General features: G+C 39.0%; 1 protein-coding gene across 3 annotated transcripts in view; it reads left to right on the top strand.

Moving 5' to 3' along the window:
• Positions 1-25,659, top strand: part of npr1a (natriuretic peptide receptor 1a) — a 100,030-nt gene that overhangs the window by 6,314 nt on the left and 68,057 nt on the right. For all 3 annotated transcript variants that reach the window (XM_053637325.1, XM_053637324.1, XM_053637326.1), the window contains exon 3: positions 24,627-24,814. In XM_053637325.1, the coding sequence (XP_053493300.1) occupies positions 24,627-24,814 (188 nt within the window). The remainder of the gene's footprint in view (positions 1-24,626; positions 24,815-25,659) is intronic.

Genomic DNA, 25,659 nt, shown 5'->3' with positions numbered 1-25,659 from the left:
TCTCTCTCTCTGTATCTCTAGTGTCTCACGCCCGATCCGATCAACTGCTAATGAGACATTTTCTCTCTTTCTCTGTTTCGATTCTGTGTAATTGCTTGCGCTATCGTCTGATCTCTAGCACCGTGTGTGTGTGTGTGTGTGTGAAGCTGTGTGTCTGGTTCTCGTATTCAATGTGCCATGACGTGTGCTCTGTTGTGCAGAAAGATGGCACTGGGTAGGAAATTAGAGATTCAGACATCGCTGCAGACGCTGAGAGTAAAGCGTGTTAAAAATGCCAAGGAGCACAAGTCAGCTTCTTAATGAACACACACACACACACACACACACATGCATGCCTATACTCACACACAAACACCCCTGTTCGCTCTTTTTTTTTTTTAATGACACATGCTCACATGTCTCAGAGCTAGATCTTCCCCACAGCTCATTCTGTCAGACCGAACAGCGAGACATGTCGGTGTGCTGCAGGCGCTACACCGTAAACAACTTTTATTATACACACAGCAGACATCGCTTCTTTTTTTCTTCTTTAATTAAAACTAGGAATGCAACAGCGTTCAGGTGTTATTCACACACAGTGCTGTGAAAAAGTATTTGCCCCAACCTGATTCCTTCTGTTTTCACGTATATCTCATACTAAATAGTTTTTGTATCTTCAAACGGAATGCTACATAAAACAAAGTAAACACGCAGTACTTTTTAAAAAATTTTTATTGGAGCAAAAAAAAAGTTATCTATCACCTATGTGAAAAACTAATTGCCCCCTTAAACTTAAAATCTGGTTGTGCCACCTTTATGAGCAAGAACTGCAAGCTTCTAAGACTAAGATTTGATCCTATGCTTTGGATCGTTGTCTTGCTGCATAATCCAGTTGCACTTGAGTTTCAACTTACGGACTACATTCTCCTTTAGGATTTTCTGGTAGTGAGCAGAATTCATGTTTCCCTCAATTACTGCAAGTTATCCAGGCCCTGAAGCAGCAAAGCATCCCCACACCATCACACTTCCACCACCATGCTTGACCGTAGGTATGATGTTCTTTTTGTGGAATTCTGTGTTTGGTTTACACCAGATGTAACGGGACGCCTGTCTTCCAAACAGTTCCACTTTCAACTCATCAATCCACAGAGCATTCTCCCAAAAGGTTTGAGGATCATCAAGCTGTGTTTTGGCAAAATTTAGATGAGCCTTAACGTTCTTCTGGGTTAGCAGTGGTTTTCACCTCACCACTCTTCCCTGGATGCCATTTTTTGCCCAGAGTCTTTCTGATAGTGGAGTCATGAACAGTGACCTTTATTGATGCAAAAGTGGTCTGTAGGTCCTTTGATGTGGTTCTTGGCTCTTTTGTGACTTCCTGGATGAGTCGTTGCTGTGCTCTTGGAGGAATTTTGGAAGGTCGGCCACTTCTGGGAAGGTTCACTACTGTGCCGAGTTTTTCCATTTGGAGATAACGGCTCTCGCTGTGGTTCTTTGGAGTCCCAGAGCCTTTGAAATAGCTTTGTAAGCCTTCCCAGACTGATGTATTTCAATCACCTTCCTCCTCATCGTTTATGAAATTTCTTTCAATTTTGCCATAGTGTGTTACACAGTGACCTTCTAACCAACTTCATACTGTTGAAGAAGTTCTATGTAAGTGTAGATGTGATTGAACAGGGTTTGCAGTAATCAGGCCTGGTTGTGTCTAGTCCAGCTGAACCCCATTATGAATGCAGTTTCATAGATATGAGGAATTAGTAACTACAGGGTCAAATACATTTTCACACAGGACCAGTTAGTATTGGATAACTTTTTTGCTTCAATAAATAACATGATCATTTACAAACTGTACTTTGTGTTTACTCAGGTTACCTTTGTTTTATCTTAGATTTTGTTTTCATTTCTGAAACAATTCACAGCACTGTAGATCTTGTCTATACAGTTATCAGGAAGGTTTTTTAATGATCTTTTCATTATTAGCAGATAAATAAATTAATACAGTTAATACGGTTAATATGGTGCATTGCAGCATGGTGATGCATGCCTCCAGAGTCTAGGGTTCGATCCTGACCTCAGGTTAGTGTCTGTGTGGGTTTCCTCCGGGGTCTCCGGTTTCCTCCCAACCAAACACATGCCAGGATCTTGAATGGTGACTCTAAATTGCCCCGAGGTGTGTAGATGTGTGTGAATGCAATGGCATCCCATTCAGCGTGTATTCCCAAGGTTTCCAGGGTGTGCTCCAGAATCATGTGTCCTGAATTTTGGTTTCAGTCAAGAATTTCCATTCCGGTGAATTACTCGGTATAATTCAAGACTTATATATGGATTATACATTTTTCTTTGTTAAACATCAACACTTTTTTAATCTCTTCATTATTAGTCTCAGATTATTGTGGAGCGTCCACTATATAAGATGTTGCTATAGAAACGATAATGTATTCGAATGAGAACATGAATATATACCTGTAATTTGCCTTGAAACCAGACCTGTTCTCAGAGCTACGGTTCTAGAAAATGAATCAACACTGACCAATCAGATTTGAGATTTCAGCAGCGCTGTGATATAACAGTGCTTAACATGCACGCTTTTCTTTGGAGCAAAGAACGATAATACGCACAGCTCTTAATCATACTACATAACGCGCATGAAGTTACACAGACAGAGATGACAGTTTTCAGTCAATTATCATGTATCTTTCAGACACACAGCTGTTTATTGAAGGTAGTTTTTGCTACAGCGTGTAATTAGAAAGGAGATAGGATGATGGGGAAAGAAACAGAGAGACAAAGACCTAGCATTCTGCTTACTAGCTTCAGCTAAACAAAGCTTTCTCTCAAAAGTAACACACTTCATTGTCTGCTTGAGAGCTTCACACTGACATATAATGATACGATTTCACACCATAAAAATTGGCAAAGTCCAATGACTATAATCTGAATGGGGAAAAAAACTATATATATATATTAAAAAAAAGACCCTGAGGCCTGAATTGAGTTTTTGACTGAAAGATCTTTGAATATATTCAGCTGACTGTGTGAGAAGAATATTGATTGATCGATCGATTCAGCTTCTCCTTTCTCGACACTGGATTTACTGCTAAGGTTTGAACAAATCATAAACTCATTAGCTAGCCCATGAGGCATGTAAACGCTCCAGTCTGCTGCAGGTCACATGTTTTGGTTGCCCAGAAACAAAAAAAAAGTGGTACCATAGTGAAATAACTTATGGCAAGCTACTTAGCTAATGAAGTGCAATAATAATAGAGACTAAGGAAACAAACAAGTATGCCCTTGACAAAAAGTCACTGGGCAGTATTTTATAGCTAAAAGCTTTGGTGTTCTGTCCTTCAATCACTACTATATGGCCGAAGGTACGTGGACACCTGACCATGTATGTGGTTCTTCTCCGAACCGTTCCCACAAAGTAGGAAGCACACAATTGTATAGAAAGTCTTTGTATGCTGTAGACATAAAATCCTGTCGTCCTGAACGTCCACCTCCGTGCTCGGTTCGAGACGGCTTCGCTGTCAGATGTTTACGAGACATTTCATTTCAGACGTTTTGTGGTCTGAAATCCCCTTGCCTTAATTATGTGTACTCTCTTACACTGCATATGAGCACTTTTCATTGACGAAATTAGGGTCATAATTACTAAACTTGGATATATTTAACCTGTCTGTCAAGCGTTACATGGTGCCACTGTTCTAGTCCAAATGAATGTCTTCTACCCATGAGACTTAGTTGGATTTACAGTTTTGCACTGAATGACCAGACTTGCGTTTATGGGCATCACTGTAAATATTCCCACAGTCTAATTCACGTCTGTAAATCTGTAAAGGCTCTCTGACCGAGTGTAAGTCAAATCTCAGACTCCGTCGGGGTGGATGCGCTGGATTTTTTTCCTTAATAAGGAAACAGCCACTGGTGAATGGTAGATATTTCCTGAAAAACATCATTTGTCTCGACTTTTTGTTCCTCTTTGATTTATGGCTCTATTTTAGGTCTGATTTCTGGTATAAGTTCTGGACTTTATATTGACCATGTTTCTCTAAAACTGACCTGGGAATTGATTCAGGGAGTTAATCAGACCCAGATGGCGGGAGGTGGGAGGTGAGCGGGATGGAGAGAGAGTAAATTAGATGAGGACGCTCGCGCTTACCCACACTGCTTTTTCCCAATTCACTTCTACATACGTGACCTTTGGTTTTCATTAGCACTAGCTCAGCGTTCGGACCACGTGAACGCGAGATCGCATGCAGATTCATAAAGATCGTGTTTGAGGTTCGTCTGGAGGTTGGTAAATCTGGGCTTCGAGGAATTCCAGATTTACGGGTTCTTTAGGGGTTCTGTTGTGGCGGCTGACAAAAAGATCATATCACGGTTCTCGAAGCCCGTCCTACGACACAAAATATAGGTTTGCTAACAGATTGCCAGCAATACAACTCTAAAACCTGCTGGATAGATTTCTGTATTAGCCTTGTTTGTTATCTGCACAATGGTTAATATTTTTATGCTAGATGGCTAGTGGAGTACACTGCTAGCTTAAAGCTAATATAACCTTGAAAACTAGCTTTATTGTGCTGGCAGTAATCAGACAACCAAAGCGACTTACCAAAGTGAATTATAATGTTTCAGTGTTAAGCAGTGCTGGTATGGATGTACTTACAGATGAATATTGTCCATGTTTGATTAGACCAGAATAGTAGCTTCAGCACAGTTAACAATACAGTGCTAAACTCCAGCAACGCTAACGAGACTAAAACGGCGTGCTAGTCAGAGATAGTTTAATATGGTGACCTTGAACAGAGCATGGATTATTACGGAGGATCAGCTGATTATCTATGGAACTCATAGATTATGATTTGTTGGTCCAGATACTCAAATTTGATTTTTGCACAGAAAATGCGATCTTTTTACATGGTATATATAGGTTAGGGTTAGGCATTCGGGTTTGGAGTTACATGAGCAGTGATTTGTAGCCATAATTGATTCTCAGACCCAGAAGCCCAATTACGTCCCATTATTTTGAGTGTGTGTCTGTGTCCTGGTGCTTTGGCTCATATGTAGGCAGTGAGAGGCTAATTCAGACAGCATGGTGAGGTTCAGCGCAGGATTACATTATACAGTCTCTGGGGTGATCAGGTGTGTTTACCCCTACAGCTCTATTTAGCTAATCAAAGCTGTGTGTGTGTGTGTGTGTGTGTTTGAGACAAAAAAGAGCATCACACCAGCATATTCTACTGTATAACCCATCCTTTTCAGGATGATACGTGCATGTCATCATCCATAAGGCAGAAAGTAAATCTGTTTCTCTATATTAATTACACACAACATTCCGGTTCAAAATACATCCATTTTTTTTTCCCCCTAATGCAATTTTCTGAGAGGCTGAAACGGATTAAATTTAGCTCACGGCATTGTGGGTTGGTTGTAATTGGTTGTAATTTTAGTAATCCATCCAGTTATGTCACGAACACTTCAAAATGCGATCATGTTTTCTGTCTCGCTGTCCCAAATTTGTAACAATTCAAATTCATTTCATGGGAACATTTACGAAGGGTGAGGGTAGGGTCAAAGGTGGGGGTGGCTTTCGTACCTTTTTTTTTTTTAATATCAAATCGAGATTTGTTATTAAAACCGTCTGGATTTTTCCTGAGTGGTGATTTTTACGTGATAAAAGTACAGACGCTGGTTTTCATTTTTCGTCTGAAGTTTTCAGTTCAGTTACTGAATTTTCTGTTGTTCTTGAGAGAAAATTTGTCATGAACCTTCTGTGTTAGTTGCACACTGACTATAAAGTCATGAAACCACCCAGAAGCTGCTCACCGTCACTGATTCTGTCACTGCTTGAGTCATTGTTAAACACTAACCAGAGAGAATAAATACATGTGTGGTGGTTATCATATTTCCAGATATGACACTTTGCTAAACATTTACCCTGTACTTTGACGATAGAAGGGTCTGCATTGGAAAATGAGCTAGTCAGCCCAATATCTCATTATACAGGAACAAAAACACACTTGCACTTTAGTAGAAGTCGTACCCAAATCCCTTATTAAAGAAGTGGTACCCAAATCCCTTATTTAACAAAGGATTTGGCTACGACTTCTTTAATTAAAAGGATTTGAGTACCACTTCTTTAATTAAAAGGATTTGAGTACCACTTCTTTAATTAAAAGGATTTGAGTACCACTCCTTTAATTAAAAGGATTTGAGTACCACTTCTTTAATTAAAAGGATTTGGGTATCACTTCTTTAATTAAAAGGATTTGGGTACCACTTCTTAAAGAAGTGGTACTCAAATCCCTTAGTTAAAGAAGTGGTACTCAAATCCCTTAATTAAAGAAGTGGTACTCAAATCCATGAGTTAAATAAGTGGTACTCAAATCCCTTAATTAAAGAAGTGGTACTCAAATCCCTTAATTAAATTCTTTAAAATAAGATATTAAAAAGTACCTAAAGTTAGCAGGCAAACAGCAAGTAACAGCAAACCAGAATCAAAACATTCCGGCTGAAACATACTTGCAGTGTATAATAATACAGAACTATTTTTATTTTTTTTTTATTTTTTACAAACTTTGATGTCCAAAATTATACTTGTTTACAAATACTAATAGCAGTTATGTAGTTTTGCTCAGAACATACGCAATTAAAAAAAAAAGTCTTATCTTAAAAAAAGTGAATCATGTTTGTTACTGTCTGACATGGTTTGTATTTTATTTTATTTTTTTTTTTAGACATTTTGCGTAGAACGTTTGCACATAAACACCTGAGACGTTCTGGGCATGTCACCATCAGCCATTTTAGATTGGGAGGTCAACTCTTAAAGGTGCGTTTGGTAAGATTAGTCTTTTTTTTTTTTCTCCGTGATTAGGTCTCTAAGAGTTAGCGGATTCAACATTTGAATGATTCAAGCCCATGTTCAAGAAGCTCTACCACCAGGATGTACAGTGGCCTGTAGATGACTGTCAGGAGGCGCATCCAAACACAATCAAACCATGGGTTTTCTCAGTGACTTAATACACTTTTGCTGAGGTCACGGCTTAATGCGTTGTTTTGCCCTGTTTATTCTGTCATACCAGGTTATTTGTACAAGTAAGGAATTTTTAAAAAATTGCCTATTGAACCTTTTAACAGAGTAACAAAAATCAGGATCATTCTGTATATAACATCTAACAACTGTCTAAAAAAAAACACTTTAAACTAATGGCCTATGAGTTTGGACACCGTACATTAAAGAACACGATAGACGTACATGATAGATGTTGACCAAAGCATCACATTCCTCACTCAAATAGAAAAATATAACTTACTTAAAGCATGAAGGTATCAAAGTACAAAAAAAAGATTCACAAAAGAAAATGCACGAAAGTAAATGAGCGCCTTGTGTACCAACAAGCCGACGTGTGAAAACATTTGCCAAAGGCTAACTAACAGCAGCTTTGTTGCTAATCTCTGAGCTGTTTGCTAGCATGATAGCTCCGACAGTACAAGCTAGCTGAGTGCGAATAGATTCACATGTTTGAGAATGTACTGAATGCAGTTTTTATTTTGAACGTCAAAATGAAAGCCCTTACATGAAGGAAAAACTTGAGTAGAGATTCTTAAAAACCAAACTTTGCACTTTCTTACTTCCCACCTCTGCTGTTTAGATAGCGATGTGGGAAGATAACATGGAATTCCGCCTCCTGAGCCGGACAGATGATAGGATGACATTAGTCTAGTAATTATTTTGCAGTGTGGGTGTTTGGAAAGCTGGATCATAAATGCAGCTTGTTAATATGACTGTTACGACTGTAGTAAGGCTAATTTGTTTAAAGGTGGCTGTAGAAAGTAATGATCGTAATCGTAATGACACAGAGAGAAGAATGATGAGTGGATGAGTTTTTTTCCCGTCAGCTGTTTCTGCAGCACATGCCTGGTTGGGGGGAACGGGGTCGGGGGATGGGGACGGGGCAGATTAGTAGCCAGTGTTGCCATAGAGACAGAGAACATTTGAGAGGTGGAGGGGTATCACCAGCCCTATGACCTGATCGTTTAAGGTGTACTGGCACTGTTAGTATAAACGCGCACATAAACGCTCACCGTCCATTTTATTAGGAACACCTGCACGCTTGATCATGCATGCAATTTTCTAATCAGTCAATCATGTGGCCGTAGCATAATGCATAAAATCGTGCCGATACAGGTCAAGAGGTTTCATTTCATATACATCCGAATGAAGAAAAAGTGTGATGTCAGTGACTGTGGCGTGGTTAAATGGTGTGAAAAGGAAAAAAAACATCCAGTGAGCAGCATTTCTGAGGACGGAAACGCTAACGAGAGAGAGGTCAGAGGAGACGAATTTGAGAAAGGGACAGGAAGGCTACGGTTACTCAAATAAACCACTACAGTAACAATAATACTTTATAATAGGTGTAAGCAGAAAAGCATCTCGGTTGGAACATAAACCTTGAGGCGGATGAGCTACAACAGCAGAAGACCACGTCAGGTTCCACTCGCGTCAGCCAAGAACAGGAATTTGAGGCTACAGCGGGTACAGAGTGGGAAAACGTAGCCTGCTCTGTTTCTAGTCCTTAACTGACCATTCAGTGAAGTTGGAGCACAAACAAACTGGGCATCGATCATGAGCTCAGGTTACAGTTTGTTTCACGTCCCCTTCTCCGCACGTCCACACGGATTTCCTCTGGGTTCTCCGGTTTCCTCCCACCTAACAAAACCAAGGTGGACCGGCTACGCCAAACTGGACCCTGACCAGGATACTGAAGCGCTTACTGAAGATACTGAAAAGTCCTACGATAGGTATTATTAAATTATTATTAAAACATTTTAAAGTGTCTATATTTGTATTTCATGGTTAGATTTATCTGCATGAATTCATTAGTCTGGACCAATTACACAATTACAGTAAGTACTGCAGACTGCAAACTGTGCTGTGAAAATAGAGGAGGAATGACATTTACTTAAACGTTAAACACAGCACGGGGAGTTCATTACTAGACGGGTAATTACTCTCCACTACAATCCTACTCAAGGTAACTAATGTAGCTAGCTACATTATCATGAACTTCATTTCAGATGAACTAGCTAATGTTATCACGAGCAAGCCTTGTAGCATAACCAGGGAAACATAAACCCTTCAAATGTTCACGTCAAATTCACATTAAATGAGTCCTGTAAAGACGTTATTCAATCCCATTTAATTCAGTTTCATTTTTTTTTCACTCGCACCTAGCTCTGAGGCTAGGCTAATTGCACACATTATTAAACATTAAACAGTTAATATCTCTCTCAAAGCAAAAACCAAAAATTGTAGGAAATGTAAATTCACCTATTCATTGCTGAGGAGTGTACCTGGAGTTGCTAGAACATTAAAATCGAAGTGCGATGTTGCTCTTTCTCCTGCCAGTAGCTCAAACAGAAGCAGCTGAGACACGTATGATACCAGAAGTGTCTCAAATCGAGGCCTGATATATTTGTCATGCCATATTTGTTCTTCTTTGTACTTTGATACTGGTGTGATATTTAAGCCACAAAACAGCTGGTCATCATGAATCAATACAGTATTTGTCAAATCTGCCCCCGTCACTCCCAGTGAAAGAGGCGTGGCCTGTTGTGTATGTCACTTTCAGTGAATAAGGAAATCAAAAATAAGTGTATTTTTCCTACTATATAGTAGGTATGTACGCGGTTTGGGACGCAGCCGTGCTCTCTGGTTTGCCGTCAAACGGTTGAGCGCTGCCGTGTGTACGTGTCCTGTCACAGAATGCGGTGAAAACTCCCACACGACGTTAATAGTGATTAAGGTGTGTACGTGTCTGTAACGCACGCCGATAATGCGACTAAAACAGGAATACTCCACACGTCTTAATTCCATTTGTGTTTACTTCGAGTATGAATTTAGTCGGATTAAGGTCATCAATAATCTCTGTTTACATGCTAGTTTCTTAATCTGAGTATCGTCTTAATCGGGTTCATATCGGATTATTGTTGTCCGTGTAAACGTACTGATAGTCAGTTAGTTAGTCTGACAGAGAATTGGCACGTGTGTACTTTCTGCAGTAATATTGGGGGGAAAGAAACAACTGAATGAGGAGACATTCGAGTTGGAACGATGTGAGGAATTTATGGTGTGTATCACAGTGTCACAGTTTTTGCTCTTTTGCCAAACTGCTAGAATTTTTTTTCTTCACCATCTGTTAGTAGAATTATGATTTTATTCCCCCCTGATATCCTGTTCTTCAAAGTACAAAGTACAAGTAAGGTGCACAATTTTTAACATCTTGTAGCGTATTTAATGGGACATGCAGCACCTGTAGACAGTGTCCCGTGACGTATAAAGCATAATATTAACAGTACTGTTATTTAAGATTTTTGCGATCGACACACTCTTAAGTAGTAAAAAATGAAATATTGAGGAGGTGCCGCAGACCCAGAATGCTTTGCGTCTTCATCATCGGGTATCTTGGCAGATGGGAACGTTCTGGTTGGTTTAAAGAGCATCCAGGTGTATTTCTAAAGTAACCAGTGGCCCAGTGAAAACTCTTTTTATGCACACACACACACACACTCAAACAGACACACACTTATCTGCCTGATTTATACAGCGTGATAAGGATGAGTGTGACGTCTATGTGAAAGACAGAGGGGGGAGATGTCTGACAAACACACCTGCAGTTTCAGTCACTTCCAATAAACAGGGCCATCTGCTGCCCTTTGGCCACTCAAATAGCGATGATGCTAATCAGACATAGGTGAGCCATGTAAGGTTTGAGTTGGATGGATTGAATGTGTAAAAACTAGTTGACCGGAAATAAGCGTTTGCCATTTTAGCAGTTTCCTGTCTTCACCCCGAAATAAAGATGACTGGCGGTGACTTCAAGTCAAGTCAAAGAAATGTTTATTGGTTTAGCATCCATACCATTATTATAAGCTGTTTTCATGAACCCTCATGTGGCTTAGTGGTTAGCATGCTTTCCTCACACCTCTGGGGTTGGGGGTTCGAATCCCACCTCCACCGCCTGTGCATGGAGTTTCTGTGTTCTCGCCGTGCTTCGGGGGTTTCCTCCACCAGTCCAAAGACATGCATTGTAGGCTGATTGGCATTCCTAAATTGTCTGTAGTGTGTGAATGTGTGTGATTGTGCCCTGAAATGGATTGGCACCCAGACTAAGATGTCCCCTGCCTTGTCCCCTGCCTTGGGACAGGCTCCAGGTTCCCCCATCCTCCTGTGTAGGATATGAGGTATAGAAAGTGGATGGACAGATGGACAAGATATATATTAATGAATGAAATCCCACAGCGTTGATGAATTCTCAATTCTGATTGGACCAGAGGACTAGTTACGTTTTTGTCTTTTTTTTTTTGTCTAAAAAAAAAACCGTCTTCAGGACAAGGCCTTTTAGGTTTCTCTGTAACATGATCTTTTTGTTGTATAGCTGCTGTAACATACATGATAACAGGAACTAACTTCTTTCATGGACGTTCAACGACATAGAAATTATACTGCAAATGTAACACACATCACTCGCTTATTTAAAGTTATGTCTATTTAAACATTTCTTAAAGCTGATGGATATTAGATGTTCGGAAAACAAAGAATACCACGTTAAGGAGTTAAGCACGTGTTTTAAGGTCACATCCGTAATCATCGGTCGTGGGAGGAGCACTGTCTGTCTCCCCTGTCAAATACGGCAAGGATAGCCAAACATAGGAGTCTGAGAGCTCATGTATGTGGAAGACGGTAGATAGCGCTTTCCTCAGACTGTGACGCAACATGAGCAGCTGTTCAAAAAGATGCACTTGGCTGGCTTCACGTGTCTCAGATGAAGCACGTGATGGCCTTCACCTTTCCATGTTGATAGCTGTCGTGTGATAGAATAGAGCAGGCTGGTGCGTGAGAATTAAAAGATGAACAAATTAGGGAGAAACACGGGGAGGTATAAGTGATTGAGAGGTCCAGCATTGGGAAGTTTTTAATTAATAGGCAGATCGGCGTTATTTTGTTGATGAGGCAGTCTGAGATATTGTATAAGGCTTGGGCAGATGTGTGTCCTCAGCATAGAATTAGCCGTAGAAGATATATGATCTCATGACAGAGCTCAGTGATTTAATATAGTGGGGGAAAACAAGAGTGGACCGTGAACAGACCCCTGTGGAGCTCCTGTAGTGAAACTCTGAGGTAATGAAACTGAACCTCTCCATGCTGTGTGCTCAGATGAATCCTGTAGATATGATGAAACTCGGGTTAGAGCAGAGCTGTCGATGCCTAACTGTGTGATTTTTGAAAATGTGGATCTGTTGATTCACAGTTCAGGAGGTACTCAGATGAGGACGGAGGACACAGAGGTTTTCTCGGCTTTGTGTAATACTTCAGTGGCTGAAATCGTTTCTGTAGAACTGCTTGCTATCCGGTTAAACAGTATGACCGTCCAAATGGCAGGAGATTCATAAAAGATTATGAATAAGTAAACCTAACCTTTAGAAAGAGCCACGTTATTCTCGCTATCTGTGGATGCGGTCCCATTTCGCTCAGGCCAGATTTGGAGTCTAAATTGATGTAATTGATGGAAACAGTCGCGCTGCACACCATCTGAGATCAGCTCGGCTCTGTCCTCTGCGCCTTTGTGTCGGGTGCAGGTGGCTTTCTATTTCTCTGCACCTGTCGATATTATTCTAGGTGTTTAAATGCATTTTTTTTGTTGTTTAAAGTTTTTTCTTTTCATAATTACTTTGTGAAATATAGCTTAGTGTTGATTTAGTGTTAATATTTACTTACTTACTTACTTATCTATACGTTAGTCATGTGGACAGATTATGGAATTATTTCGTCTCATCATTAAAGACGGATAAACGAATAGAGAGTACACATTGTGTAACATTATTGCGATGGGAAAAACATGTTAAAGGTGTCCTCTCTGATAATGTTCTTAACATGTGTGTGTGTGTGTGTGTTTTTTTTTTTTACTATTTTACCTGTAATCATCTTGTTTATTCTGGCAGCACACATGCAGAGCCTTGTACTGGGAGATTTAGAGCCTGTACACGTTGGGAAAGTTGCATGTCCTCATGTCTAGCTGTAATTAGCAGTGAGTTGAAGTGTGTAAAATCAGCACGGTGCTTTTTTTTTGGGGCTAACCCGAGAATCATCGTCAAAGACTGTCTAGGGTCAAAACGCAAGCAGACAACATTAAATTAGGGTAATCTATAATCTGGGAACTGAAATCACAGGCAAGGCACCAAACCAGGAAATACTAGATATGGGACAAGACCAGGGCTTGGAGAATGCATGGCAAGACTTCGCAAAAAGACATCGACACGAAGGTATAAAAAAACAAATGAATCAAGGCTGAACTAAAAACAGGTGAGCACAATCAGGGAACACACCAATCACAGGACAGGGGCGGAGACTAGACTCGAAATCGAAACAAAAAACGCAAGTGTCCGTGTAAGCAAAGGAGCACTTGGAGGGAAGTTTGTGTTTTTATATTTGCGTGATGTTGGTTTTCTCGGTAAGTCCTAGTGTGACCTACTGAGCTATGTGTTTTTAGTGACACGTACTGTGAAGCTTAACACACAAGACCTATGAAGTTAACTCCTCTAGTCCTTACTGGATCATCTCCCACGTGGTGTTCAGATACAAGATGTTCCAGAACCCATTATTTGCAACGTTTTATGTCTTGATGAATAAAGACACATTGTTTGTGTGAGTAACATTTCATCATCAACTGTTCGCTGATTAACTCATTAACTACCTCGTAAGCCAATTTGCCGGCTCGTTACAGGTCAAATGCAGTATGTCGAGTTTTTCACTCGAAGGCACTTTAGCCTCCAGACTCTATAACTAATATGTCCTTCACGCAATCAGGTCTCATTACGAATCCCACATAGTGCCGCTTTAGATGCGAGACTTGTTTCCGAACGACAGTTGAAGGAAACACCGAGCCTCCGTTCTCTTTTTCCACATGATGACCCAGGAGAGAAGAGCATATGGAGAAAATAAGGCGCCTTCTCGGCGTCCGTTTGTTTCTCTGCAAAGAACAGTGTGAAGCAATTTATTTCAGAGGAGGCTGCCACTTTGACTCCAGTACACATTTTCAGAGTGCACGCTTCACCGCACTGCCCACCTCCCGTGTTTAATTAAACCGAAGCCTCTATTTTCCTCGCTTTCCCGTAAACGGCTCTGCAGACCATTAATTCTTGTGGCTTGACCGTGGGCAGCTGCTCAGCACGGGCTAACGCCAAACACCGTTCACGCGGAGAGACGGAGAACGCAAGAGCATAGCTCTCTTGCTGTGTTTCAGATCTAAAGCACATGCATGATCGTTTACTCGAAAGCCTCCTGGTCGATCATCAGCGAAGTGTATGACTGCAGAAGGATCACCACAAGTGCACAAATGATTTAGGGATTTAAAAACAATCAGCCCATTTTATTTCTTAAAGAGCGCGACTCAGACCTGCGTGATAAATTTAGACGCTGAGGTAGTACTCCCTGGCAGTGGGAAATAATGCTATTCAAGTTCCCATGAGTGGGTTGTCTTTGGAAACAGTTCACAGCCTAAGATGGCAAAGCCCAGACTATGACAATGAACTTGCTAAAATAGATTAGAAAACTCCTCCACATGCAGCCATTATTCATTAATCTACCGAACAGGCATTTTTCAATATGGATGGCTGACTTCCTGGGCAGAAACAACAGGTTCCAGGAAGGTTTAAAGCCTGGGAATTTACTTTAGGGAGGATTGGGTTTGCTTTTACATTTAAAATCCTTGAGATTAATTACCAATATTTTGGACTACGGAGTGTGTTTTTATTTGCATTTAAATCACAGTCATCGAGAGGATTATGGAGATCTTTCCAAAGTCAATATGGTGCATAAATAGTCATATAGAGAACATCCCGTATCATCCGGAGTGGTGGAATAAAAATGTGTACATTAGAGTAATTGTCATTTTTTAATTTATTTATTTGTAAGTGTATTTACAGTAAAGACATGCTACTCCCAACAGATACAGTACTGTCCTGTGCTATTTGGAAAGTTAACATGATCCTGAAATAATAAGCATGATTGGACAATGTATATATTAATGAGTTCAATCCCACAGCGTTGATCAATTCTCAGTTCTGATTGGCCAGAGGGCTAGTTATGTTTTTGTTAGGGGGGGGTGGGCTGGTGATGGCGGTAACAGGAACAAATTTTTCTTTCACGAACGTTCCGCAACATGAAACGTAACTGTAAATGGATAAGAACTACAACGCGTCATCATTCAAGCGAATAAACAAATGTAAAGGCTGGGAAAGGTTGACGTGGTATAAGAGGAATAAAACGCTTCAGGGTGTGCTGTTATGCTGTAGGAACATAATGACTCCCAAGTTAACGGTATTTCCGCTCCGTGCTGGGATGTTGATTCTTTTCCTAACAGCACACTGACACGTATTTATTTCTTACTACGATTGAATATTATCAAGGCGGAACCTGGATGTAAACGGCGTTTCCTATTTCTTATGTCATTTGTTGTAGCTGAGTTTGTTGTAGCTTTGTTCCACAAAGATTTGCAATCCCGTTCAGGGGGGGAAAAAAAAGCACATTTACACACAGGTAACCAAACGTGATGAACATACTCTGACAGCATGAAATGAAAACAGCATCAAGCAAAGCAACGGGTGCCAATTTTGCTGTCAGTCACATCAAATCCTGTTTACGCTCCTCCTAGTTTTAGAGATTTTTACAACGACAAAAAGGCTGCATTCAAATGGACATCAAGCTTGATTGCTGTTTAAATGTAAAGATGGTAATGAGTCCAACAGCTACAGCTGCATGCTGTGTTCAAGTGGCTAGGAATTAAAGCATTATAGTAAGACCTAGATGAATGTCTTGTGTGGTTGACATCCTTGTTTTATATCTTATAATCATAGAGCAGAGCATAGTGTTGATGGTAGCAGATCCTTCACCTCTTACACACAGATCTGGCTTGGCAAACCTATAACACACACACACACACACACACACACACCTCCATTACGGCTCAGCACTCACATTCCTCAGCAGCTTTAACGAGCCTGTCAGACTCGTATTAATTGCATATGATTACATCTTAATTGTGGCTTCGCTTGTGCGATGGCTGAAAATAGAGCATAGTCTATAATCGACTCTAATTTGTCTGGCTGACTTTAGCTCTTTATATTTTGGCCATCCTCTGTCTGTAGGATAATACAAGATTTCTCTCTGAGCTCTATATACATTATGTAACAAATACTCAATTATATAATCAGTTATGCAATATAGTACAATATTGAACACTCACAGTATTGTGCACACCTCAGCGGAAGAAGAGGCTGCGTGGGAAGACGGTTGTCCTCTAATGTGATGTATTTTAGACAGATTTGAAAGCAATAATGTATATACATCCTTCCTGCCAATGGCAGTCCCGATATCCTGTTTCACAGGGACTCGTATCGCGTACACGCCGCATAAACTCATTTAACATGTGTGGAATTGTTGATATGGAGAAGTTTTCTGTAAGGAGACTTTTATTTAACATTTATGGAAGGAGTCTCCAGTGTCAGTGTTTGTCAGAAGTAAGCTGTAACTTCAAGATTTCGCCATGGGAAAGACTTCACGATGGAGGCATGGATGTAGCTAAAGGCCAGCTCAATAAGACCCTAGTGGTGGCAGTAATTATTATTATTATTAGTAGTAGTAGTAGTAGTAGTAGAAGTAATTATTATTATTATTAGTAGTAGTAGTAGTAGTAGAAGTAATTATTATTATTATTATTATTATTAGTAGTAGTAGTAGTAGTAGAAGTAATTATTATTATTATTAGTAGTAGTAGTAGTAGTAGAAGTAATTATTATTATTAGTAGTAGTAGTAGTAGTAGTAGAAGTAATTATTATTATTATTATTAGTAGTAGTAGTAGTAGTAGTAGTAATTATTATTATTAGTAGTAGTAGTAGTAGAAGTAATTATTATTATTATTATTAGTAGTAGTAGTAGTAGTAGTAGAAGTAATTATTATTATTATTATTAATAGTAGTAGTAGTAGTAATTATTATTTGTAGTAGTAGTGGAAGTAGTTATTATTAGCAGTAATTAGTCGTAGTATTAGTAGTAGTAGAAGTAGTTATTAGTAGTAGTAGTAGTAATTAGTAGTAGTAATTATTATTATTTAGTAGTAGTAGTAATAGTTATTAGTTGTAGTAGTAGTAATTAGTAGTAGCAGTAGTAGTTATTAGTAGTAGTAATTATTATTAGTAGTAGTAGTGGTAGTAGTAATTAGTAGTAGTCATGGTAGTAGCAGTGGTAGTAGTAATTAGTAGTAGTAGAAGTAGTTATTAGTAGTAGTAGTAGTAATTAGTAGTAGTAATTATTATTATTTAGTAGTAGTAGTAATAGTTATTAGTTGTAGTAGTAGTAATTAGTAGTAGCAGTAGTAGTTATTAGTAGTAGTAATTATTATTAGTAGTAGTAGTGGTAGTAGTAATTAGTAGTAGTCATGGTAGTAGCAGTGGTAGTAGTAATTAGTAGTAGTAGAAGTAGTTATTAGTAGTAGTAGTAGTAATTAGTAGTAGTAATTATTATTATTTAGTAGTAGTAGTAATAGTTATTAGTTGTAGTAGTAGTAATTAGTAGTAGCAGTAGTAGTTATTAGTAGTAGTAATTATTATTATTATTAGTAGTAGTAGTAGTAGTAGAAGTAATTATTATTATTATTATTATTAGTAGTAGTAGTAGTAGTAGAAGTAATTATTATTATTATTATTAATAGTAGTAGTAGTAGTAATTATTATTTGTAGTAGTAGTGGAAGTAGTTATTATTAGCAGTAATTAGTCGTAGTATTAGTAGTAGTAGAAGTAGTTATTAGTAGTAGTAGTAGTAATTAGTAGTAGTAATTATTATTATTTAGTAGTAGTAGTAATAGTTATTAGTTGTAGTAGTAGTAATTAGTAGTAGCAGTAGTAGTTATTAGTAGTAGTAATTATTATTAGTAGTAGTAGTGGTAGTAGTAATTAGTAGTAGTCATGGTAGTAGCAGTGGTAGTAGTAATTAGTAGTAGTAGAAGTAGTTATTAGTAGTAGTAGTAGTAATTAGTAGTAGTAATTATTATTATTTAGTAGTAGTAGTAATAGTTATTAGTTGTAGTAGTAGTAATTAGTAGTAGCAGTAGTAGTTATTAGTAGTAGTAATTATTATTAGTAGTAGTAGTGGTAGTAGTAATTAGTAGTAGTCATGGTAGTAGCAGTGGTAGTAGTAGTAGTGGTAGTAGTAATTAGTAGTAGTCATGGTAGTAGCAGTGGTAGTAGTAATTAGTAGTAGTAGTTATTAGTTGTAGTAGTAGTAATTAGTAGTAGCAGTAGTAGTTATTACTAGTAGTAATTATTATTATTAGTAGTAGTAGTAGTTATTAATAGTAGTCATGGTAGTAGTAGTGGTAGTAGTAATTAGTAGTAGTAGTAGTAATTAGTTGTAGCAGTAGTAGTTATTAGTAGTAGTAATTATTATTATTATTATTAGTAGTAGTAGTAGTTATTAGTAGCAGTCATGGTAGTAGTAGTTGTAGTAGTAATTAGTAGTAGTAGTAATTAGTAGTAGTAGTAGTAGATATTATTAGTAGTAGTAGTAATTAGTAGTAGTAGATATTATTATTAGTAGTAGTAGATATTAGTAGTAGTAGTAATTAGTAATAGTAGATATTAGTAGTAGTAGATATTATTAGTAGTAGTAATTAGTAGTAGTAGATATTATTAGTAGTAGTAATTAGTAGTAGTAGATATTATTATTAGTAGTAATTAGTAGTAGTAGATATTAGTAGTAGTAGTAATTAGTAGTAGTAGATATTATTAGTAGTAGTAATTAGTAGTAGTAGATATTAGTAGTAGTAGTAATTAGTAGTAGTAGATATTATTATTAGTAGTAATTAGTAGTAGTAGATAGTAGTAGTAGTAGTAGTAGATATTATTAGTAGTAGTAATTAGTAGTAGTAGATATTAGTAGTAGTAGTAATTAGTAGTAGTAGATATTATTATTAGTAGTAATTAGTAGTAGTAGATAGTAGTAGTAGTAGTAGTAGATATTATTAGTAGTAGTAATTAGTAGTAGTAGATATTATTATTAGTAGTAGTAATTAGTAGTAGTAGATATTATTATTAGTAGTAATTAGTAGTAGTAGATATTATTAGTAGTAGTAATTAGTAGTAGTAGATATTATTATTAGTAGTAGTAATTAGTAGTAGTAGATATTATTATTAGTAGTAATTAGTAGTAGTAGATATTATTATTAGTAGTAATTAGTAGTAGTAGCTCCCATTAGTTAATGACACTGAATTTGTTACCCTGGCGTAATTTAATGTCAGCTATGACTTTTTTCTAGTTTTTATAGCAGACAGCAAGTAAATGTTGCTTATTTGGGTGTCTTATGTCTGATGGGAACCTATTCAGGTTTGTACACAGATTGAGAAGCCAGATTGTGTCATTTTCTTAGTATTTCTGCCCCGCCCTAGATTACCATCTGAAGAAAGTGGTTGGGTCTAAAAAAAAGTCTGGCTACACTCCTGGATGGAGGACTTTGTAGTTTCTCAGTAACATGCGAAGCTGTGTTCAAGGCTAGTAAGGGAACACGTTGTTATAAAACATGATAAAACATTGAGCACTTATGCACATGCATAGCACAAGCCAGAAACCTGCTGCCATCACCAAGATTCAGCCTTTGTTGCCTATTTTTAGAGACAGTATCCAGAACCCAGCACAAAACAAAAGCAAGCAGATGAATAATTGAGCGAAGGTGATTGAAATCGGAACATGTTCACCCTGCGAAGATTAGGGCTTCTGAGCGAAGCAGCTAACTTGGAACTAAAAAGTTCCCTGCACTGTGAAAGAAAAGATCAGTTCACCGGCTACGATTCTGTGCTAGTGACATGAAGGTTGTGCATTAAATTCCCCGGGCTGTCAGACACGACTACGGTTTTGACCTATTAAGCCAATTAAAATGGCAAACCCTCCAGATGTGTTTGAGTGTCTCCCCTCGTGTTTAGACTTCATCCACCGGGGTATGATAAAGGTCATCATTGAGGCAAGCCTGTCATCATGCTCAAGAACAGCAAGCTCAGATTATAGAAGGGTACCGTGGGGCTGCAAAGATTTCTGAACAGAAAGGACAGCAATTAAAGCACCAACTTTACTGAAAGGGTCAAATGTAAGATAAAGAAGAAAAAAAAACCTGTTTGACATGTGCGGTACTGATTTTTCCCTGATTTTTAAAAAGAAAAATTGCGATAAACCCTGTGAGAAAAAAAAATGTTTAGTACTTTTTCTGCTTTGGTCTTAAACTGAAAGTGTCCATTTTAACAAAAGATATTATTATTAATTTTTTTTTTTTTTACATTTACAGCATTTGGCAGACGCCCTTATCCAGAGCGACTTACATTTATATCATTTATACATCTGAGCCGTCGATGGTCAAGGGCCCAACAGTGGTAGCTTGGCAGCGCTGGGGCTTGACCTCCTGACCTTCTGATCAGTAACCCAGAGCCTTTACCCACTGATCCACCACTGCCCCCTATTTCAGTGCCATCCCTAATATATATAGTTAACTGAAGTTAACTAATCCATGTCGAACATACTGGACATTGATAGATTTCGTTTCAGGTTAATGAACTCGAAACATTCTACATTTTCCTGCATGTGAGATCGGTGGAAGGAGGCGGGGCTTCCAGGTGGTGTTGGTTAATATTGGAGAGGTGAATCATTCCAGATTCATAGAATGAATGGTACGTCTCCCGTTTTTTTTAATAGGGTTTTTTAATACTGCTCTTTAGGCATATTTGTGAGTAATAACTCATACTAGTGTACGTAGCGTTAAATTGCGGAGCTCCTATGGAAAACGCGTAATGGTTGGCGGGTTCAGGTGACACGGTATAATCTGAGTAAATGTCACTGGATATCGAGGAAGTATAACAGCATATAGGGACGCTTATATATAAATCATTATATTCCATTAGTCTTCTGTTTGTCAAGTCTTCACAAGTATAAGTTATGAGGAAATGAGCACCGAGTATCAGTATCAGCGTCTCCCTAATCTATAATGAACAGTATAAAATTCCCAGAATAAATGTAGTCTTTTATTTTGCTCTCAGTCCCCAGGAGCTCTGTTGTTGCCTGCTTCCCTGGGGTATAAATAAGAGGTCGCACACATATAAAACCTCCTTTATCATCCATTAACACGTGGAGGCGGCCGACGAACATTCTCAACATGGCTGCTGATATTCCGTCCGCAAATGAAAAATGAACAAAAAGTGTCTGAGATACAAGAAATACATGTATTGTCACAGTGTTCACAGTTACATTCGCTTTTAGAGTCATTTTTATTGCTTAGTTACGCTGTTACTAAGCAGAAAAAAGAATTGTTTTGTGTTTAAGTTGTCTAAGTAAAGCCCATTTTCAGGCAGCGCAGTAAATCAGCTGCTGCATGGATGAAATCTGCTGTTATATGCTTGAGCTTAAATAAATGACTTTTTTTTTTTATACACGGAAGCAGGTGCAGCCTACGCGGTGTGTTTGCCAGACGGAGCTCCTCACTGATCAATTATTTACGAAATAACTGCGCAGTAATGGGTGCTTTCAGAGCCACACTTGAACAGAGGAGATAAAAGCAGGTGACAGGATGTGTAACAGGGAAGAGAGAGAGAGAGAGAGAGAGAGAGAGAGAAATGGACACAAAATGGAAATGAAAATAAAATGAGCTTGAATGAGTGGACGTTTTTTTAAATCTCTAATATTGCACATATATCATTATGTAATGAAATAAAAACGTCATTATCTTCAGCTTACAGCTAGAGACAACGGTGGCTGGTCATGATGTCGGACGGAAGGGATAAAACAAACATATTAATGGGTATTCGTGGTATATACCATATATACTGTTAAGTTAAGAATGATTTGGGGGAACGACACACACAAAGGAACACACACACATTCACTGAGTATTACAGGCAGGTGAAATTGTGCTTTATACGTTTCTACAAACAACAGAAATGTTGTTTGAATGTTATTTTGGTAAATGGTCTGCACTTATATCGGGCTTTTTTAACCTTAGCAGCTCCCAAGCGCTTTACACTGTGTCTCATTCACACACACACTCACACACCAATGATAGCAGAGCTACCATGCAAGGCGCTAACTTGCCATCGGGAGCAACTTGGGGCTCAGTGTCTTGCCCAAGGACACGTCTGCATGTGGAGTCACGTGGGTCGGGAATCGAACCGCCGACCCTACGATTAGTGAACGACCCGCTCTAGCACCTGACCCACAGCCACACATTATTATTTTCTTATTGGCGCATATTTCCCCCTTGCGCTAAGCGCCTCTGCAGCCCCCAGTGCTACAGTGCCATCGTCCATGTTCTTATGTAGTAGTTTACGTTGTTTTGTTTTGACTCATGCCTACCATGTCCTGTCATTGCTTATCTCCCGCGTGCTTTCTAATTACTCTCACCTGTTTCCAGTTCGTTCCTTGATTTGTTTGTGTATTTAAACCCAAAGTATTGTGCTTGGATTATCCCTGATCTTGTCGTTTGCTCATCAGCCTGAGCTCTGCGTGTGTACCTTTCCTGATTTTGATTCACGTTTTTGGATTTATCTGGCCGTTCTTTACGTAAAACGCTTAACCGCATCTGCATCCATCTCAGCCCTTTCCGTCACGACTCTTACGCCATGTCTGCATCAGATAACAAGCTTGGTACATTCTGGGCAAGTCATTTTTGGTGCCATTGGACAACGTGTGCGTAAACTATCGACGTCTACTTTCTCCTTCGAGCCATGTTGAAAAGAAATCGCTAATCAAGTATGTAGTCTGTCTCGGTAACGTCCTGTACGTGACACCTGCTATTGTATTCACAAGCTCCTTCGCGATCCCTGCTGATTACAGTGTGCAGTTACTTACTGCTGCACTGAATTCTTCCTGAGACCCTCTGAGAGTTTCTTTCTGGTGTTTCTGTAAGATTCGGCGTTTAGGAGTTAGTCATGTTGGCTGCGATAGTAAACTATATATCGTGTGACTCTAAAGTGTCAGGTAAAAAGGAGTCCGGTAGACACAGACAGGCCGACGAACACACTGTCAAGACCTTCCTACTTCCTACTTTCTTTGGTGTGCCGGTAACTAGTAAGTCAAGTTCAAGTTCAAGTTCAATTGAAACGAAACAGCGTTCCTCCAGGACCACGGTGCTACATAAAACGACACACTAACCACATCAGACGACTGAGAACTAAATAAGACCTACACATTTCTACATAAAGTGCATGTGTAAACGTGTGGTAACAACACAGGACAGTACGGTACTGCTAAAACAGGACACTAGGCCGACTAGTTCTAGTGTGGACGTGCGAAGAGAGAGTGAAACAACAGGATTGAAAGGTCAAAGGCAGGAACGCCATCTTTTCAGCTTCCCCACTGTCTCGTCGCTTTTAAATGTGATTATAATCATCATAATTCTACTTCCTGCTAGACGTGTAAATCTCTGACGTGTGGCAGTCTGGGGAAAACCTCTGACATGGTGAAACTTTGACCATTTCTACTAGATATAGTTCTGGAAAGTACAGACGTTCCTGCACGGAAAGAGTTCTCAATCGCATAAGAAGTATCTCCATCCTGTATTATTGTATAGGAGAATAATCCACCGTGGGCTGGTGTAATGCAGCCTGGCACCACCCTGAAGTGCATTATTTTCCCAATAACACCACATCCTGAAGTGTTTCATTCCTTTTAAACCACAGTCATTTACCAATCAGGACTTTTTTTTTTATTTAAATTTTATAACAAACGAAACGTAGTTTTTATCCATTTATAGTTACGCTATGCAAAAGGATTTAGTTACCATTACCGCTTATGTTACAACAGCTATAAACACTTGACTGCCTCTCTTTTTCTCTCATTTTCGTTAATAGGACAAAAAACCCAGCTTGCCATGCTACCAAGTAACCGTTACGTGCTATCTTTGAAGACTTTCCCGTGGCGGAAAACCAACTGAGCATTCCAAAGCGCCGATTCTGGAGACACCTTCTATAAATGTTCAATAAACAAATCTTTATAAGAAAGCTTCATATCAATGATTATACTTTTTTTTTTTTCCTTTTTTTAAACCAAATATCTCTTCGTATTTTGGCTGTTTGCCGAATTTAGCCGCATCCGACAGGGTTTCACTACCAAAAAAACAACATGTCGGCAAGTCAACATATCGTAAATATAGTTTACTATACTATCTGGTACTTCCTGTCTGATATAAGATTATAATAGGCAGAATATATGACTATTAAACATCTTTCTAGACATTTGTGCTCATTTCAAGCTTGATAAATTCTTCTACTGGCTGATCGTTTTTCTAAGTTTATGTGTTGCTTTCTAGAAAGAAGCAAAATTATCCGACAACAGAGTCTCGTAATAAGAAATATCCGATAAATTTGCCCATGTTAGAGATTGTTTTTATTTTTTTTACTTTATATTTACTTACTAAGGTGTTCGCAGGCTGTCACACACACGTGTATCTGAGACGGAAGGCTGTGTTTCACTTCTAAAATCGCTTTATTTTTTTCATGCTCTGCAAATCAACTTCATTAAGAGGGCCCAGTGTTAAGACGAATGTTTTCTCTGCTTCCAGTGGTGTACGTTTGCTGTAAGCTGCAGACATTCAGGAAGCTGATGGTGCAGTTCAGGAAGCAGCGGCTTCCCCAGGAGGAATACGTCTTTTTCTTCATTGATCTGTTTGGAGAGAGCGTGCAGGGACGTCCGGCTAAACCGTGGGCTCAAGGAGACGCAGACGATGACGTTGTCAAGGAAGCCTTTAAAGTGAGTCAGCTTTTAATGTCTGGTTTGAGATGAAAAGATATGAAAAGAGAGTTCAGCTTTTATTTCCTGGTATTTGCAACTCAGTGTGTTAAACAACATAAAACAGAACCTTTTATATCAGACCGATCAATTGTTAGGTGATCTGCGACTCACTGACATCACCATCATCTTTTGTGATGCTTTTCCAGGCTTTTACCGCAGCTTCTTTCAGTTGTTGTGTGTTTCGGGGGGGGGGGGGGGGGGGTTTCTCCATTCAGGAGGTGAAATGTTGCTCCACTGGGTTAAGTCCTGGTGAGGAAGTCCTTCGTTGAGTCTGCAGTGTGTTTTTTGGATCGTTGTCTTGCTGCATGATGAAGTTCCTCCTGGTTCATTTGGATGCATTTCTCTGTAAATTATCAGACAAGATGTTCCTGTAAACTTCAAAGTTCGTTCTGCTGCTCCCATCATGAGTTCCATCATCAATAAAGATTAGTGAGAATGTTCCAGAAGCAGCCATGCAAGCCCAAGCCATGACACTACCTCCACCATGTTTCACACGTGAACTCGTATGTGTTGGATCACGAGCAGATCCTTTCTTTCTCCACACTTTGGTAGAGGTTCATCTTGCTTCCAGAACTTTTGTGGCTCATCTCTGTATTTCTGTGCGAATTCCAATCTGGCTTTCTGATTCTTACTGCTGATGAGCAGTAAGTGTGATTCCGTCTGACTCAAAGTGTGATTCCGTCACCCCTGCCCTGTGGAGGTTGTTCATGATGTCAATGACTGTTGTTTTGGGGGTTTTTCTTCACAGCTCTCACAGTACACCAGCGGTTTCTTTCTTTTTCATGACATTCCAAATTGTTGTA

Source organism: Ictalurus furcatus, chromosome 12 (genome assembly GCF_023375685.1).
Source record: "Ictalurus furcatus strain D&B chromosome 12, Billie_1.0, whole genome shotgun sequence".
NCBI lineage: Eukaryota > Metazoa > Chordata > Actinopteri > Siluriformes > Ictaluridae > Ictalurus > Ictalurus furcatus.
This window is presented reverse-complemented; position numbering and strand designations above follow the sequence as displayed.